Consider the following 15,484-nt stretch of genomic DNA (forward strand, 5'->3'; position numbering starts at 1 on the left):
AAATATAGAGGCTTTATTGAACCCTAACAAGACTGTAGTGGTAACTACTCCCATTAGTTACCACTGGTAACAACTTGATCGTAACTAGTGGGAATAACCCAATTTATCTGTTAATTTTGTATGGTAATTGAGATTATAATCCAAAAAATAAATGCAGGATCTCGTTTTTTTAAATAATAGCCTACTAGTATGGCGTTTTTTGTTCGTATATAAATAAACATTTAAACTACGTGACTGTTTTTTATTCCCATTTCTTCCATAAATACTAATCTATAAAACCGTATATTCGGTGTTTTTGTTGGTATACGTTTTTTTACACTAGCACGCTAGTCGAAAATCTGGTCAAATTCATAATTTTTCCTAGTATACTAACCAAAAAGGCCGAATAGCTGCTATGGGGTCTTTTAACTTAGGATCTCAAGTGCGAATTATTCATTGGTACTAAGCAAAAAGGCAGCATGTGACATATACGGCGTTTTTACCTAGTTTCTACTTCGGAACTAAGATAGAACGCCGCATAACGCATGTTTCCCGCCTTCTTGACTAGTAAGACCTACTCATTTTTAAGCTTAATACTAATTTAAAGTGTTTTTTATAAAAAAAAAAAAAACTGAGCTGTTTAGAAACATACTATAAATACCTAAAATAAATACATATATATACCTACCACATACAAAAAGAAAAAATGGAAAAAGTTTTACCGTTACGTAGAAATTCAAGAAAGATGTTTGGGTTGGTTTTTTGCGATTATCTCGAAACTAGCTTTTGTCGAAAAACTGCCTTTTAGACTAGGACGGCAGTACAGGACTTTGACCAAAAACCCAGAACCCTCAATCAATTCAGCAATAACGTGTCCAAGAAAAAAGTGCAAGTCGGACTCGCGCATTTTTGTTGTTTGGGAGTCCCACTGAAATATTTATTTTATTTTTAGTATTTGTTCTTATAGCGGCAATAGTAGTACATCATCTGTGAAAATTTCAATTGTCTAGCTATCACGGATCATGAGTATAAAGCCTGGTGACAGACAGACGGACGGACAGACGGACAGCGGAGTCTTAGTAATAAGTAAATAGGGTCCCGTTTTTACCCGTTTTTAGGGTACGGAACGCTAGAAAATAGTTCTTTCGAACGATCAGATGAGGAATGAACAATTTCGAAAGCGCAGTTCAGAGCGAAAACCTAAATACCTTCATCTCGTTAGCAGCCTCCATGAAGCATTAGCAGGCCGTCTGCCTTCATTAAGGCTTCAAACGAATACATTACAGCCGTGCTATTTATAACGATTGCAATAGGGTCACGGTCGCTAGAACATCTTAACCGACTGACGAAAGTAGGGCAATGTCCTTCGAGTCAGCGTGACGGTTTTAGGGATTTTTGGGCCTGAATTTGTAAATACCTTGTTTTGACACCCCAGGTAGATTAGATATGTTTGGTTATTATTAAATCATAAAAGATAAATACAAAAAGCCTATCGAATGGATTATAAGTAGCTTCCTACTTGGTAATACTTCTTTAGCAAAAAAAATTGAGAAATAAGTTCGCTTCGAGTGCTCACTCCATACATCACTTTCCATGCTTAATAAATAATCAGCTTTATGGGAAGTATGGTAAAACGCGTTAATTAAATTTACTAATAAGTTTTAAATTCTGTTATTACTTAGTCTTATTACTTAAGACATAATAAAGCTTATATTTTATTACAGTTAAGTTTTCACTAAGCTCGCTTAAAACTTATTACAAATTGGTTTTAATCTTAGTACCTAGTGAGTTTAAGAAGCTTATTTTAAGGTACCATGCATAAGACACAAAATTTATGTCTTTATTTTATTTTTAGTATTTGTTCTTATAGCGGCAATAGTAGTACATCATCTGTGAAGATTTCAACTGTCTAGCTATCACGGATCATGAGTAAAGCCTGGTGACAGACAGACGGACGGACAGACGGACAGCGGAGTCTTAGTAATAAGTAAATAGGGTCCCGTTTTTACCCGTTTTTAGGGTACGGAACGCTAGAAAATAGTTCTTTCGAACGATCAGATGAGGAATCAACAATTTCGAAAGCGCAGTTCAGAGCGAAAACCTAAATACCTTCATCTCGTTAGCAGCCTCCATGAAGCATTAGCAGGCCGTCTGCCTTCATTAAGGCTTCAAACGAATACATTACAGCCGTGCTATTTATAATGATTGCAATAGGGTCACGGTCGCTGGAACATCTTAACCGACTGACGAAAGTAGGGTAATAATGTCTTTCGAGTCAGCGTGACGGTTGTAGGGATTTTTGGGCCTGAATTTGTAAATACCTTGTTTTGACACCCCAGGTAGATTAGATATGTTTGGTTATTATTAAAACATAAAAGATAAATACAAAAAGCCTTTCAAATGGATATACTTCTTTACCAAATATATATATTGAGAAATAAGTTCGCTTCGAGTGCTCACTCCATACATCACTTTCCATGCTTAATAAATAATAAGCTTTATTATGGGAAGTATGGTAAAACGCGTTATATTTAAAACTAATAAGTTTTAAATTCTGTTATTACTTAGTCTTATTACTTAAGACTTATCCCACCAAAAACATTCTGTAAAAAACTAGCCAAGTCTCGATGGAGCTGCTTGTTTATCTCTAAAAAGTAATGAAATCTAGACAAAGTCGTGCCAAGTCTAAGGTTCCTTACTGCGATTTCTTTATTATTATAGTTAATGTTGTGTAACTTGGCCGTTGAAGGGTACACAAGGGTACAAAACCAGGTGCTCCATGACACCATTGGCACGGCCAAGTCACACAACATTAACTATAATAATAAAGAAATCGCAGTAAGGAACCTTAGACTTGGCACGACTTTGTCTAGATTTCATTACTTTTTAGAGATAAACAAGCAGCTCCATCGAGACTTGGCTAGTTTTTTACAGAATGTTTTTGGTGGGATTTCACTTCTTTTTGTAGAAACGTGGGCATATTGATTTATTTTATTAGATTTTCTTATTTAACACATTCTTTTCTTTTTAGGAGTAGTTTTTTTATTATTATTTATTACAAATCTTTCTTTTCTTTTTTTCCGGTTCTGATTCTTGTACAGTAGCAACAGTTTTTCGTATTGCCCATTCGCGTTCATTATTTATTCTTTTAGACGGTTTAATTTCTGAAAGATCGGATACCCATACTATGTCTATGTATACACATATCATAACTAAACATATCTTCATTCATACTCACATCGTACATCGTAGTGTACCTTTACTTTACCTACTATTTGTAGGAACTGCAACAGTAACTTTGTAATATCATATATTTATATGGGATTACAAACTTACTTATGCAGTTCTTAGATCTTTAAAACGTGACTGATATTGCAATATTTTTAGGTTTTCCCTTTATGTGGCCATTAAACCCTAACTCTGTACCAAATTTCAGCTCTCTGAGTTTATGGGAAGTACTAGTTCTATTCTGATGATCATGAGTGAGTTTCATAAATGCGAAACTTTGCTTTCGCTTAACTTCGGAACTAAATGACCTACAGACTTCAAATTTTGGATTTTAAGTATGTGATTATAGCTTACTGGATGACCAAAATTTCTGCGTTCTGGTCTTATCCAGAGGTTCTCAAATAGGGGCCTGAAAATGCGGCGAAATGGTTCCAGTAAAGGATGGTACGGCAGTGTTTGCTTCGCGCTCGACTTGGCGGGGGCACTGCCGTGCCCCCCGATAGAGCTTATATTTTATTACAGTTAAGTTTTCACTAAGCTCGCTTAAAACTTATTACAAATTGGTTTTAATCTTAGTACCTAGTGAGTTTAAGAAGCTTATTTTAAGGTACCATGCATAAGTCACAAAATTTATGCCTACATCTGAATGACTTTCTGAAGGTTATGTTTGTGTTAATATTATTTAGTACCTTCACCTCTAAAGTCTAGTACTCTATTTAAAGTTTCTTAATTAAATCGTGCTCGAATAGATTCAACTGGAATCAAATAAGCTACCTCGTTAAAGCCGCCACGTGTTAAAACTTTACTAATATTAGGGGCGTTATTAAGATTTTATAATTTGTTAATGTTTTGATGTTTATAATTTGTTAATGTTTTGAAGCGCTGGTGGCCTAACGGTGAGAGCGTGCGACTTGCAATCTGGAGGTCGCGGGTTCAAACCCCGGCTCGTACCATCAATGAGTTTTTCGGAACGTATGTACGAAATATCATTTGATATTTACCAGTCGCTTTTCGGTGAAGGAAAACATCGTGAGGAAACCGGACTAATTCCAATAAGGCCTAGTTTACCCTCTGGGTTGGAAGGTCAGATGGCAGTCGCTTTCGTAAAAACTAGTGCCTACGTCAAATCATGGGATTAGTTGTCAAGCGGACCCCAGGCTCTCCTGAGCCGCGGCGAAATGCCGGGATAACGCGAGGAAGAAGAAAGAATGTTTTGATGTTGTTATGATACGACTTTGATACGTACTAGTAGTTACCGTACCTCTCGCACCAAAAAGTGCGAGCGGTTACACGACTTAGTGCAGTTCGCGCGCATCACCTATAGCAATGTACAAATTGCAGAACATTCCCAAAAAGCGGAAACGTTCTCGAGAATGTTCTCAGAACATTCTGCAACATGGAAATTATTGTTCCGCCATCTTGGATTATTTCCAAAAAAAAATTTTTTGTCATAGGAATCTAGAGGCCTCTATCTCCCGCCATGCCAAATCTCAGCGCGCCAACTTGAAAAAATTAAAAAAAAAACGGCCATTTTGATTTTTTCTTAATGCAGTTTGTTTTGTCTCGGGGCCCTCTATGACATTTGGTCGAGCACCCCCCACCTATCACGCACCGTTTATATGTTGCCATACAAAATAAAAGTGGCCTGTTTTCCCGTAATTGTAGCATTTTTCCAAAAAAAATTTTTTTATATGTATTTAGGGGACCCCGAGATTCCGTGACCAAAATTTCAACGCGCTAGGACAAACTTGAAAAAATTAAAAAAAAGTCTGTCATATTGAAAAAACATAGCGGCGTCAAACACTGCCAGGGTCCCTCTATGACATTTGGTCGAGCACCCCCCACCTAGGTCTGACCGTTTGGCCGGGCCGTCATACATTTTTCTGACGGGCATTTCTCAGGAGGGCCGTTTTTACGTGTCCGGGGCAGTAATTGATTGAATTTACTGTTCAATAAATCTGAATTAATTTAGGCATGATCTTCAGCTTATATTCTGTCTGGGACACTATCAAATTATTTATTTATTATTTATATAATACAAGAAAAAGATATTCAAATGCCAAAAATGATGTTCGGTGGGCTTGTCCCGCACCCAGATTTTATGAAACAAAAAATTATTACTCAAGATGGGGCATTAGATCGGAGTTATTATGGGTATTCACGCATAGGGTATTAGTTAGCTTATCATATTCTTTATATCACAATAATGTGTTTGCTCAACACATTGAATAAAACCAAATTTACGATGTGTCCCGGGCTAGTGACTGATATCGGTGTAATTTGTAAAACATGTCAGTACTCCTTCAAAGTTGTAGACCAGGAACTCAGTGTCTCATACATAGTATGCTTTAGTTGTGCCTTAACCGTTGGATAAAGTAGAGGTACAGTCACAGTACAATAAAGTGATTTTTTAAACGTTTTTCCGTCCTTTGCTGGGTTTGGTCCTATGTTTTTTTGAGATCGGTGGTGCAATTAACTCCGAAAGTTTTAGTGCAATTATCGTTATGTAAGTGATTAAGAAGTCATTGAAAGTACGTAAATCCACCATTATTACATCTCCTCTGTAACGTTCATGCTATTTCTGTAATTGCTAAAAAGCGATTAATTTTGATATCGCTGGTGTTGATTTCCCTGGTTTCGGTGGATTTTTTGACCACCGATATCAAAAAAGTGATCACTGAATTCAAATCCTGCTTTGTAAACTAGTTTGTTGTACTAGTAAGTGAAAGATACGTTGTACAAACGTAAAATTATGTTTGTAAGTAAATTATGTCATAGTAGGTACACAAAATCACTAGTTCACTATGAGTAGTTTTTTAAACCAGAGGTATAGACCCAATGTTTCTTTCTCTGTCTTGATATTCTTTTCCAACCAATTAAGTAAATTATGTTCGTTGTCCTCTATATCACCGGAGGCCCTACACCTCGATACCTTTAAACATGTCAGCCATGTTAAATAAATGTAGTCAATTAGATCCCACGTCTTTTAAAATAACTTGTGTATGTAAGTACTATGCAAGGTGAACCCAAGGGACAGGATGTACAGAACAAGGGATTAAAAATAAAATAGCATTCTAATGATCGATATTTCTAAAGGATAGCCATAGACACAAATTGAAGACAGCAAATGTTTTAACAATCCTCAATGTCTTATGTCTTTGTCAACAACTTTGTTACAATTTATTTCAATTATTTATTTAATTCAAGATAACAGAGATCCCATTGTGTTAGTATTACATATAATAAGGCTTAAAAAGTATATTAATACTTAAAAGTTATATTTGACTTAATTAATTTAATTAAATTTATCATTATGGGACAACAAACGTGATCAGAGAATGCTGTTTGTGCTATCCCTGGTTCTACGCAGTAATGAGGCCGCTTTCTTGCGCATGATTGCTGCAAACGCATCAGTTCGCGCCTCCGCAAACATGGCGGAAGCGCTGCAGAACCTAGGCAGCCCAACCAGCACTCTAAAGGCGTTGTTGTACACCACTCGCAGAGCATTATAGGCTATTAAATTTAGCTCAAGTGTTTGAGGGTGCTGGAGATCATAATTAATTGGTAATTGGATCTTCAAGCATTACTCAAGTACTTAAAATATTATAGTTTTAAATTGACGGAGTTCACGCTTTTAAACTCTTTTATTAAAAAATACTTGTTTTCCGTATTGCATCATATTGCTTTATAAGTACATTAAATATTTAATGAGCATTGAACACCACTCAAGAGTGTATTGTTTATCGGGTGCAGGTAACATAAGTTTTTTTTAGATGCGTGTGCGGTCGGATTGCGTGAAACAAACATCTTCTCCTTCATGGATATAATAATGCAATGAATAAATGATTATAATGTGCGAATTTGTGGTCGACAATGTCGACATGTCTGAAACTCGTTTCAGGACCACACATCACCCTATTATATGAGGCCAGTCATATAGTGTGGGATATCTTCTAGAGATGTTGATTTACAAGCCGTAATTTGGTTATTTTAAAATCTTGAGTCTATATCTATTAAATTTATGTAAGCTTTCGAGATCATTAGCCTTGTTACATCGCTTATCAACAAATAGGATTGAAAAATATGATTAAAATAATTATATAATTGAGATATAAAACCTAAATGTGATTTTGGTGTAAGCATTATTGAATTCGGTGACGCAAATTGATTTCAGTGCCTGCACATGATTTCGGTGTTTTTTAAATCTCAAATATCTTGAAAACTATAAGGTTTTAATGGAGGCCTCCACTACCAATATTTTTTATATTAAGGGTAGATTTTAGGAAATAAACTCGCATATTATATAAGTTAAAAAAAATTTTTGGCACCGAAGTCAGGCACCGAATGTCATCTCTGAGAATCGCCCTGACCGGAAGCGGTAGACCAAAAGTCGGAATTTTGTGGGGGTAAGGATACTACACCTAAACTACGCGCACCATACAGCGCAAACAATCCTATCATATCAATATTCAAAACATTCATATCATACCTACAAACAAAAAGCCCATTCTATTTATTTAAACATTTTGATATGGTTAATGTATGATCTTATTTTGATACGACTGTGACGTTTCGCGTCACATGTAGATAGAGATAGATAGGTTAAGAAATGAAAGTTTAATTTAGAAAAGGTATTTAATATTATTTATAATTACAGGAAGTTAGCTAGGGTCGTGAGTCCGTAAAACTGAGCTGACACAGAAAAATAAACATAGAAACAAGTCCTTAAAAGAAGGCATTTTCCTGGAACTCTACATCGTAGGCGGGCAGTTGTAGATGGCTCCGCGGTACAGTGCAGGAGTCCCAGTTGGTCCAGAGTAGACTAGGATGGCTTCCCGCTGTGGTTCAGGATCCTCAGCTCGAAACGGAAACCTTCCGGGATACAGAGCTTGCTCATAGCGCAACCCGGGGTAGTGCAGGATAGAGGGCTTTCAGGCAGGGTGCAGGCAATTTCAATCCCAGACTTGATCCCTAGTATTATTGGTCATATTAGAATATGCACTCAATAGTGACTGCGACATCCGGCCCACAAGGAAAGAAATATCAGGAAAGTTAACCTTTCAGCATTATTTTAGTGTTCACGGATGAAGCAGTCAGAAAATAACAGATTAGTTAACAGTATAAAAGAATACAACGTAAAATTATTCCTAGTAGTAACTTAAATGAAATATTCACAACACTTACCCGATCCGGGGAAATGTACACAGCATAATACCAATAAGGCACGATCTAGATCGATTAAGTTAGGTAAATTATATTATTTTAGAGATATTTAGTATCTTATTTGCAAGAAATTGTCGTAAATGTTCATCAATTTTCTTCAAGTGACAGATTCCAGAAAACTATTTATAATAAAAATGTTTTTAATTTTTTTTTTACAACCGGCCAGTACAAAACGCTTAGCGCTAAGCTAACGAGGTTTTATAGCAAACCGTTACACGACCAAAGAATGATACCACCGACCTTAACCGTTAGAACCATTCGAAATTAAAAATTGAAACTTTTTAATTTGTTTTACAAGTTTTTTAATTTGGTTTTTCCTCCAAATGTCAGTTGTAAATTTATCATAGAGTTAGGCCAAAAAAAAGTCTGCAGCGGATTTGTTAGCCCACGCAGTGCAAGTGTTATTTTAAATGTCAACCTTGTATGAAATTATTTATTTATTTAAACTTTATTGCACAAACACAGGAAAAATTTACAAATGGCGGGTTTAATGCCTAAAGGCATTCTCTACCAGTCAACCATAGGGTCACACAGAGACAAATGTTGACAAATTATGACGTACCTATATATAACATTTGCACTGCGTGGGCTATCAAATGCGCTGCAGACTTTTCTTGGTCCGACTCTAACTTAATCTGCGTTTCTAGAAGGCCAAATATCTATGACGTCAGAGCCATTAGGCGGTCAATCAATTCCTGTCAAGATCCTTGAATCATCTCCGGGGAATTCTTACTATTTAACCCTATGACACAGAGTAAAGTATCGTAACCAGAGTGACCACACATTCAACATTTTACTGGAAGCTAGCACACTTAAGGAAGACTCACGCTATACTCTGTATCTTTAGGTATTTAAATAAAAGTAATCAAAATCTACCCTCAAATAGCTCCTTAAGCCAGTTGAGGGTAGATGAAAACATTACATGATCAAATAATGTAGGTTAAAGTCAGGTCGTCCAGTAACAGAGCCAAGGCGGTTTTATATTTGGTTGGTTAACCAATACTATTACAACTACCCGAAAATATACAAATTGTTTATTTACTCGTACTTTTATTTAACCTCTAGGTCCAGGACACCTATAAAAAGGTCTCCTGTTCCATTCTAATTTGAACTTTGTGTTGACAAAATAAAATTACATTTTGCTTGGCAAGGTTTGACGTATGGGCGGCTAGGGGATACCTAAAGATACAGACTATAGACCGGGCCCGGCCCGGGCTGAGGCGTCCGACATGTGGCAATATTTGCCGTCGCAAGTTTCGCGCGGCGCGCCATAACATTTGTTCCCTTCTAATTTCCTGGCTTTATGCCCCCTCTTAACCTCTAGCCGCCCATACGTCAAACCTTGTCAAGCAAAATTAAATTTTATGTTGTCGACACAAAGTTCAAATTAGAATGGAACAGCAGCCCTTTTTATAGGTCTCTGGGCGGCTAGAGGTTAATCAGCGAGCCAACATTGCACCGCTTATATTGAGCATTGAATCGATATCGCTTACCGACGTAATTGCAGTGTTATCAGCCGATGGATTGAGATACGACGCTATCACTAACCCGCTGGGGTTCATAAGATTGAAAAGAACCATCGCAGTGAATTTGAAATGCACTCCGGGGTTTTGGGGGTTATACTCTACCATCTGAGGTGATCGGTAAGAAGTTATCCCTCCCTATATATATATATATATATATATATTTTTAAATTATGAATGGGCTTACTCATGGCCACAGACTAGCCGAGGCGTAGACGTGGCCTACGATGTAGCGAGCTCGCCCAGAAGGTGCCTGTTCACTCTTGATTTGATTTGAATTTATATTCCCTAAATTAAGCTTACAGATGTGTAAGTTGTCGAAAATTTCCAAAAAGTTGGAAAAGTTCTCAGAAATTTCTTGAGAATTTCACAGATAAGAATTTCCATTCTATGTTTCAGCAACTTTCAATCCCCATACAAAACGTGAGATTCTGAAACATTCCTATGTCGAAAATTTCGCAATTTTGTAAATCCAGTAGTTCAGTTACATACCTACCTCCTACTGAAATATCGATGCGCAATTTTTTTACTAACCACCTCGGAAATAAATTTAATCAGGCCGTTGATTTTGCAAGTTTTAGAGTCAGACCAAGTAGTCTGCAGCGGATTTGATAGCAGGTGAAATTGTTATTTTAAACGTCAAACTTCTATGAAATTATGACGTATAAATGACACTTGCACGGCGTGGGCTATCAAATCCGCTGCAGACTTTTTTTGGTCCGACTTTATCTGTATAACTAAGCCTTGTTGCCTAAGTTTTCTATATGAGGTTATGACGCTAAACAGGATTATTTTAATTAAATTCTCCTTTTGATGTGTTGCCGATGTGTATCCTCGTGCTTATGAATTTGCGCAAATAAGATTGAGCATGGAGCATAGCATGCGCAAATAGTTTGTGCAAAAGTTGACACAGTAAATACTAGGGCGGAAAACAACATTAAATATATGTATAAGCTATCTTAATGTACTTACATGCCTCTTGTGCTTTAAGTTTGTTCTATTTAGTAAGATGTGACGTGTAGCCATGCTATTTATTAGGAACTAGCTTCTACCGGCTACTTCGTCTGCGTTGTACGATGATGATGATTAATAAAAACTATTTTATAGCCTTTCCCGGATCTCAAACTATCACCATACCAAACTTCATCTCAATCGGTTCATCGGTTTAAGCGTAAAGGGGTAACAAACAGATGGACAGATAATTATGTTCACATTTATAATATTAGTAGAAATTGGGTGAGCTTCCCTTTATATAATAGAAAATTTAATTTCAGACTTCGCACGGGATGGAGCGCGGCCCGAAGCGAACCTCCCCTGACAGCGACAGAGCGGGAAGCTATTGCGGCTGTCGTGCGACGGGCAGAGAAAGTGGACGAGGTGGAGGCACGACGAGTCGGACGACTGGTCGCACGACTTGAAGGTACCTACTTATGCAGAATTTATCTAATTCTTCGTACGGGACGGAGCGCAGCGCGAAGTGAGCCACTCCAGACAGCGATCGACCAAGAAGCTATTACTGCTGTCGTGTGACATGCAGAGAAAGTGGACGACGCGGAGGCGCGACGTATCGGACGTCAGGTGGCACGACTGGAAGGTGTTTATGCTGTCTCTGTCTATATCTTAGCACAGAATGAAGCGCAGCACGAATCGAGCGTATCTGGACGAGGTCGAGGCGCGACGAGTCGGACGACTGGTCGCACGACTAGAAGGCACTTATACCTTCACAGTGTAATTTATGATATTCATTGTAAGGCATGGATCGCAGCACGAAGCGAGCTTCCCCACAGCGTCGGAGCGGGAAGCAATCTAGGCTGTGATTCGGAAAACTCAGAATGTGGGAGAAGTCGAAATACTGATTTCTGATACAGCGCTGGTTTACCTTTATTTTACCGTCAATTTTTCTGCAGATTTTCGTTTCACAGAAAATTTTTCAAGTAATTTCAAATCGCAAAATAATCTTTACATAGAATATTTACTTCAAATAATTTTAGTTCGGATTAGTTATGTTTCACCGAAAATTTTAAACATTAGTTTTGTTTCAAGAACAATTTGTTCATGTAATTTCATTTCACAGAATCATCTATCTATAGAAAAGTCGCTTCTTATAAATACGGTTCACCAAAACTTAATATACAGAATAGTCATTTTGTCGAATTGTATTTAGTTAGTCGTTAATTTAACGCAATGTGCTTTTCTGGAAGGAATTCGTTTTTAGGGGTTGACGTTCTAACCTAACCCACTTTTCTGGCAACCGTTCGTTTTTTTGGGGGTCGCAGTTCTAACCTAACCTAACCCACTTTTCTGACAACAGTTCATTTTCTTGGGGGTCGCAGTTCTAACCTAACCTAACCCACTTTTCTGGCAACAGTTCGTTTTTTTTGGGGGTCGCAGTTCTAACCTAACCTAACCCACTTTTCTGGCAACAGTTCGTTTTTTTTGGGGGTCGCAGTTCTAACCTAACCTAACCCACTTTTCTGGCAACAGTTCGTTTTCTTGGGGGTCGCAGTTCTAACCTAACCTAACCCACTTTTCCAGCAAGGGTTCGTTTTCTTAGAGGTTGCAGCTCTAAAGTAACCTTAACTCCTTTTTTAGCATTTTCAATTAATACTACGAGTATGTGAAAGGTAATTTAGTAAAATAATAATTGTTAAAATAAATATTCTGTGAACTGTAGTGTCGCACAAATAATATTCAATGAATGATAATTCTACAGTCAGTCTTTTATTTTATTTAAAATTCCTTAAATAAATATTCTGAATTTTAGTCAAGTTAGAAAATGTGTTTCTTTGAAATGAATAATCGAAGAAACAGAATTAATTGTAACAAAAATGTGTGATTCGATTATTCTATGAATAATTTTCTGTATAACAAAATTCTATTTATAAATTTGGCGGTAAAATAAGGGTACACCTACAGCGCTATTTCAATTTCAGACATCCTATGAAATAGCACTAATCTACTTTTTAACACTGGTAATCCGTTACCCATAGCCTAATGGAAACCTGCATCAACTCCAGTCCAAAAGTACAACCCTATAAAAACTTGTACAATCCTCGAATTTAAGATGTTGAGACATACTAACATTGAATAATTTTACGGTACTCGCGTACTGTGTGCGATACACGGCCGTCGTGAACGCTGCTCGCACTGTTAGTACTTGAGAAAGGAGACCTAGGCTCTCCGAAACATGTCGCGCGAGTGACTAAAAACAAGTGAGTCTAAACCGTAAAATTATTCAATTGTAGGTACAATCCTCTTTGAAGAACCCATAACTGAGTCTCGTAGGCTCTTAAGAAAATAACTATTAAATCTTTTGAATAAACAAGTCGGATGGGCTATATCAAACTATTACATTGAAAGAAACAAGTTTATTCTCAACTTCGTGCTGTAATCTCTATTGGTTTCAAGTTTGAACGAGTTAAGTTTGTTAAGTCTTGCACTTTATACCTATTACGAGTCACATTAAATACCTAGGTACTTTACATAATTGCTAAGTATACTTTTTTTTCTTTGAAGGAAGTATTTAATACCTGCAAATGTTTGCATTAGGAATTGCTTTAAAACACTTCATAAAAAAGTTTAAAATCATAAAATGTTGAGTTACTAGTGCTGTTAATAATAATGAAAATATCAGGTACCTAATGCAACTATTTATCTAACAATTTAACCGAATTATTCGAGGTGCTTACTATACTTCGTTTTTTTAGCATTAGAAATTAGGTAAACAATCTTGATGTGTTTTTTAATTGAAAAACACATTTTAAAAATAAGTTACGGCAAATATGTAACAATTATGAATCTAATACGATCATTTATATCCTTCTGTTTTCATAAGTAATAGTTTTATATTTTTATAAAGCGTTTTTCAATTAAAAGACATGTCAAGTTCGCTTACCTTCTTGCAAGTTCTTTCTAATGCTAAAAAAAACAAACTATAAACAAATGTCAAGATTGGTTACTCTTCAATTAGCTTTCAAGTCCTACAAAGCCTCATTGGACCTGCATAAGGGCAGTGAAAAGGGATGAAATTAATCTCAGGAATTGAAAGCACGTTTCCCCATAAAGCCTCAGGCTAATACAAGGACAGGGTACGCGCTAATAGGAATTAATTAGTTATGTAATGGGTCCTTGACTTATTTATGTAATAGGTTCGAGGGAAATTGTATTAGCATGATTAGCAAGGCGTGTTTAACACGTTTCTTGTCCCTGATATTGATATTTTTAGTGATTCAATAGTGAAACAAACGGCGCGATTCAGGAAATGAATTAGAGATTAACTAGATACGATATAGTTAGTAAGGATATGTGACGTCCCACTGGTAAATGTACCTTATGCCGGTTGGCGCTTACGCTATTATTAACGCCGCTCTAATATTATTGCGGCGTTATGCGACGTAAGCGCCGGTCGCCATTAGGTAGCTTTTTCCGTGGAACGTCACATATCTTCACTATTTCATATTTAGTGAATCTCTAATTCATTTTTCGAATCGCGGCACCAGCCGCCATAAGATACCTTTTGCAAAGGAACGTCACATATCTTTACTATTTCATATCTATAGTGAGTGTCTAATTCATTTCCCGAATCGAGCCGAAAGTCTCACACGAGTCAAGGTTGAAGCAGCCCATCGACACCCCATACTTTGATAAATTAAGAACGTACTTGTTACCAACATTGAGGCATAGAAATAATCTTATCGAATTAAAATTACTGCTGTTGCATTTTGGTGGCACATACCATACTTGCTTTTAACATAGACGTATTATACTTACTTTTCTTTAGGTTGGTATGATTGGTAGTAAAACGTCAAACGTCATTTGAATTGTCGTGAACGTGGAAATACGTGGTTATTTTTTATTGTAATTTTGGTAAAATAACTTTAGCTGTTATTTAAATGGGGGCCAAATCTTTAAGGAAATGTGAAGTTTGTAGTGGGTGTGTAAGAAGACTAACTACTGACGTATTTTTGGCCAGGTTTCCATTTGATCCGAACAGGTCGGTAAACTGATGTTTGTATGCAACATTTTCATTTTTTACCTCGAGTCGTTAACAGTTACTAATTTAATTAGTTTGAATTAGTTTTAGTCGTGTACAATCTTAGAGGATATAACCAACGGAGACGCCATGTCTAAAATTTTCGGTACAAAATAGTCTGCCGTTTTTTGCGGGGGAGGGGCACATCAAATGTATAGGTACGTCATGTCAGATAAACGTCAGTCCATACATATGGTTGACCATTGGCCGCCTATTTTCGACAGAGGGGAACGCCTGTTAATGGCGGCTCCATTGTTAATTACTCCGAGTGTACAATCCATGATTAAAAGGAAAATATTTTGTGAATAAAGTCTTTTTAAGTAAAAAACTAAGTAACCTATGACACGAATAGTGTACGACCAATTTATCGATAATCTCTTTATTTCAGATGTCGATTATGGGCAAAGCTGAGTTATTTACCTATTCAAAAGCTGAATGGAAACAAGTTCATTTGTGGAAATCATTCTCCATCCAGTGCCTTCAATAAAAAGGGACCAGA

At 36.8% G+C, this 15,484-nt stretch overlaps 1 protein-coding gene across 2 annotated transcripts in view; it reads left to right on the forward strand.

Annotated features, from left to right (window-relative positions):
* Nucleotides 1-15,484, forward strand: part of LOC134674520 (rabphilin-3A) — a 92,043-nt gene that overhangs the window by 11,042 nt on the left and 65,517 nt on the right. For both annotated transcript variants that reach the window (XM_063532616.1, XM_063532617.1), the window contains exon 2: nt 11,228-11,373. In XM_063532616.1, the coding sequence (XP_063388686.1) occupies nt 11,228-11,373 (146 nt within the window). The remainder of the gene's footprint in view (nt 1-11,227; nt 11,374-15,484) is intronic.

The sequence above is a fragment of the Cydia fagiglandana genome, chromosome 20 (genome assembly GCF_963556715.1).
Source record: "Cydia fagiglandana chromosome 20, ilCydFagi1.1, whole genome shotgun sequence".
NCBI classification, from domain to species: Eukaryota; Metazoa; Arthropoda; class Insecta; order Lepidoptera; family Tortricidae; genus Cydia; species Cydia fagiglandana.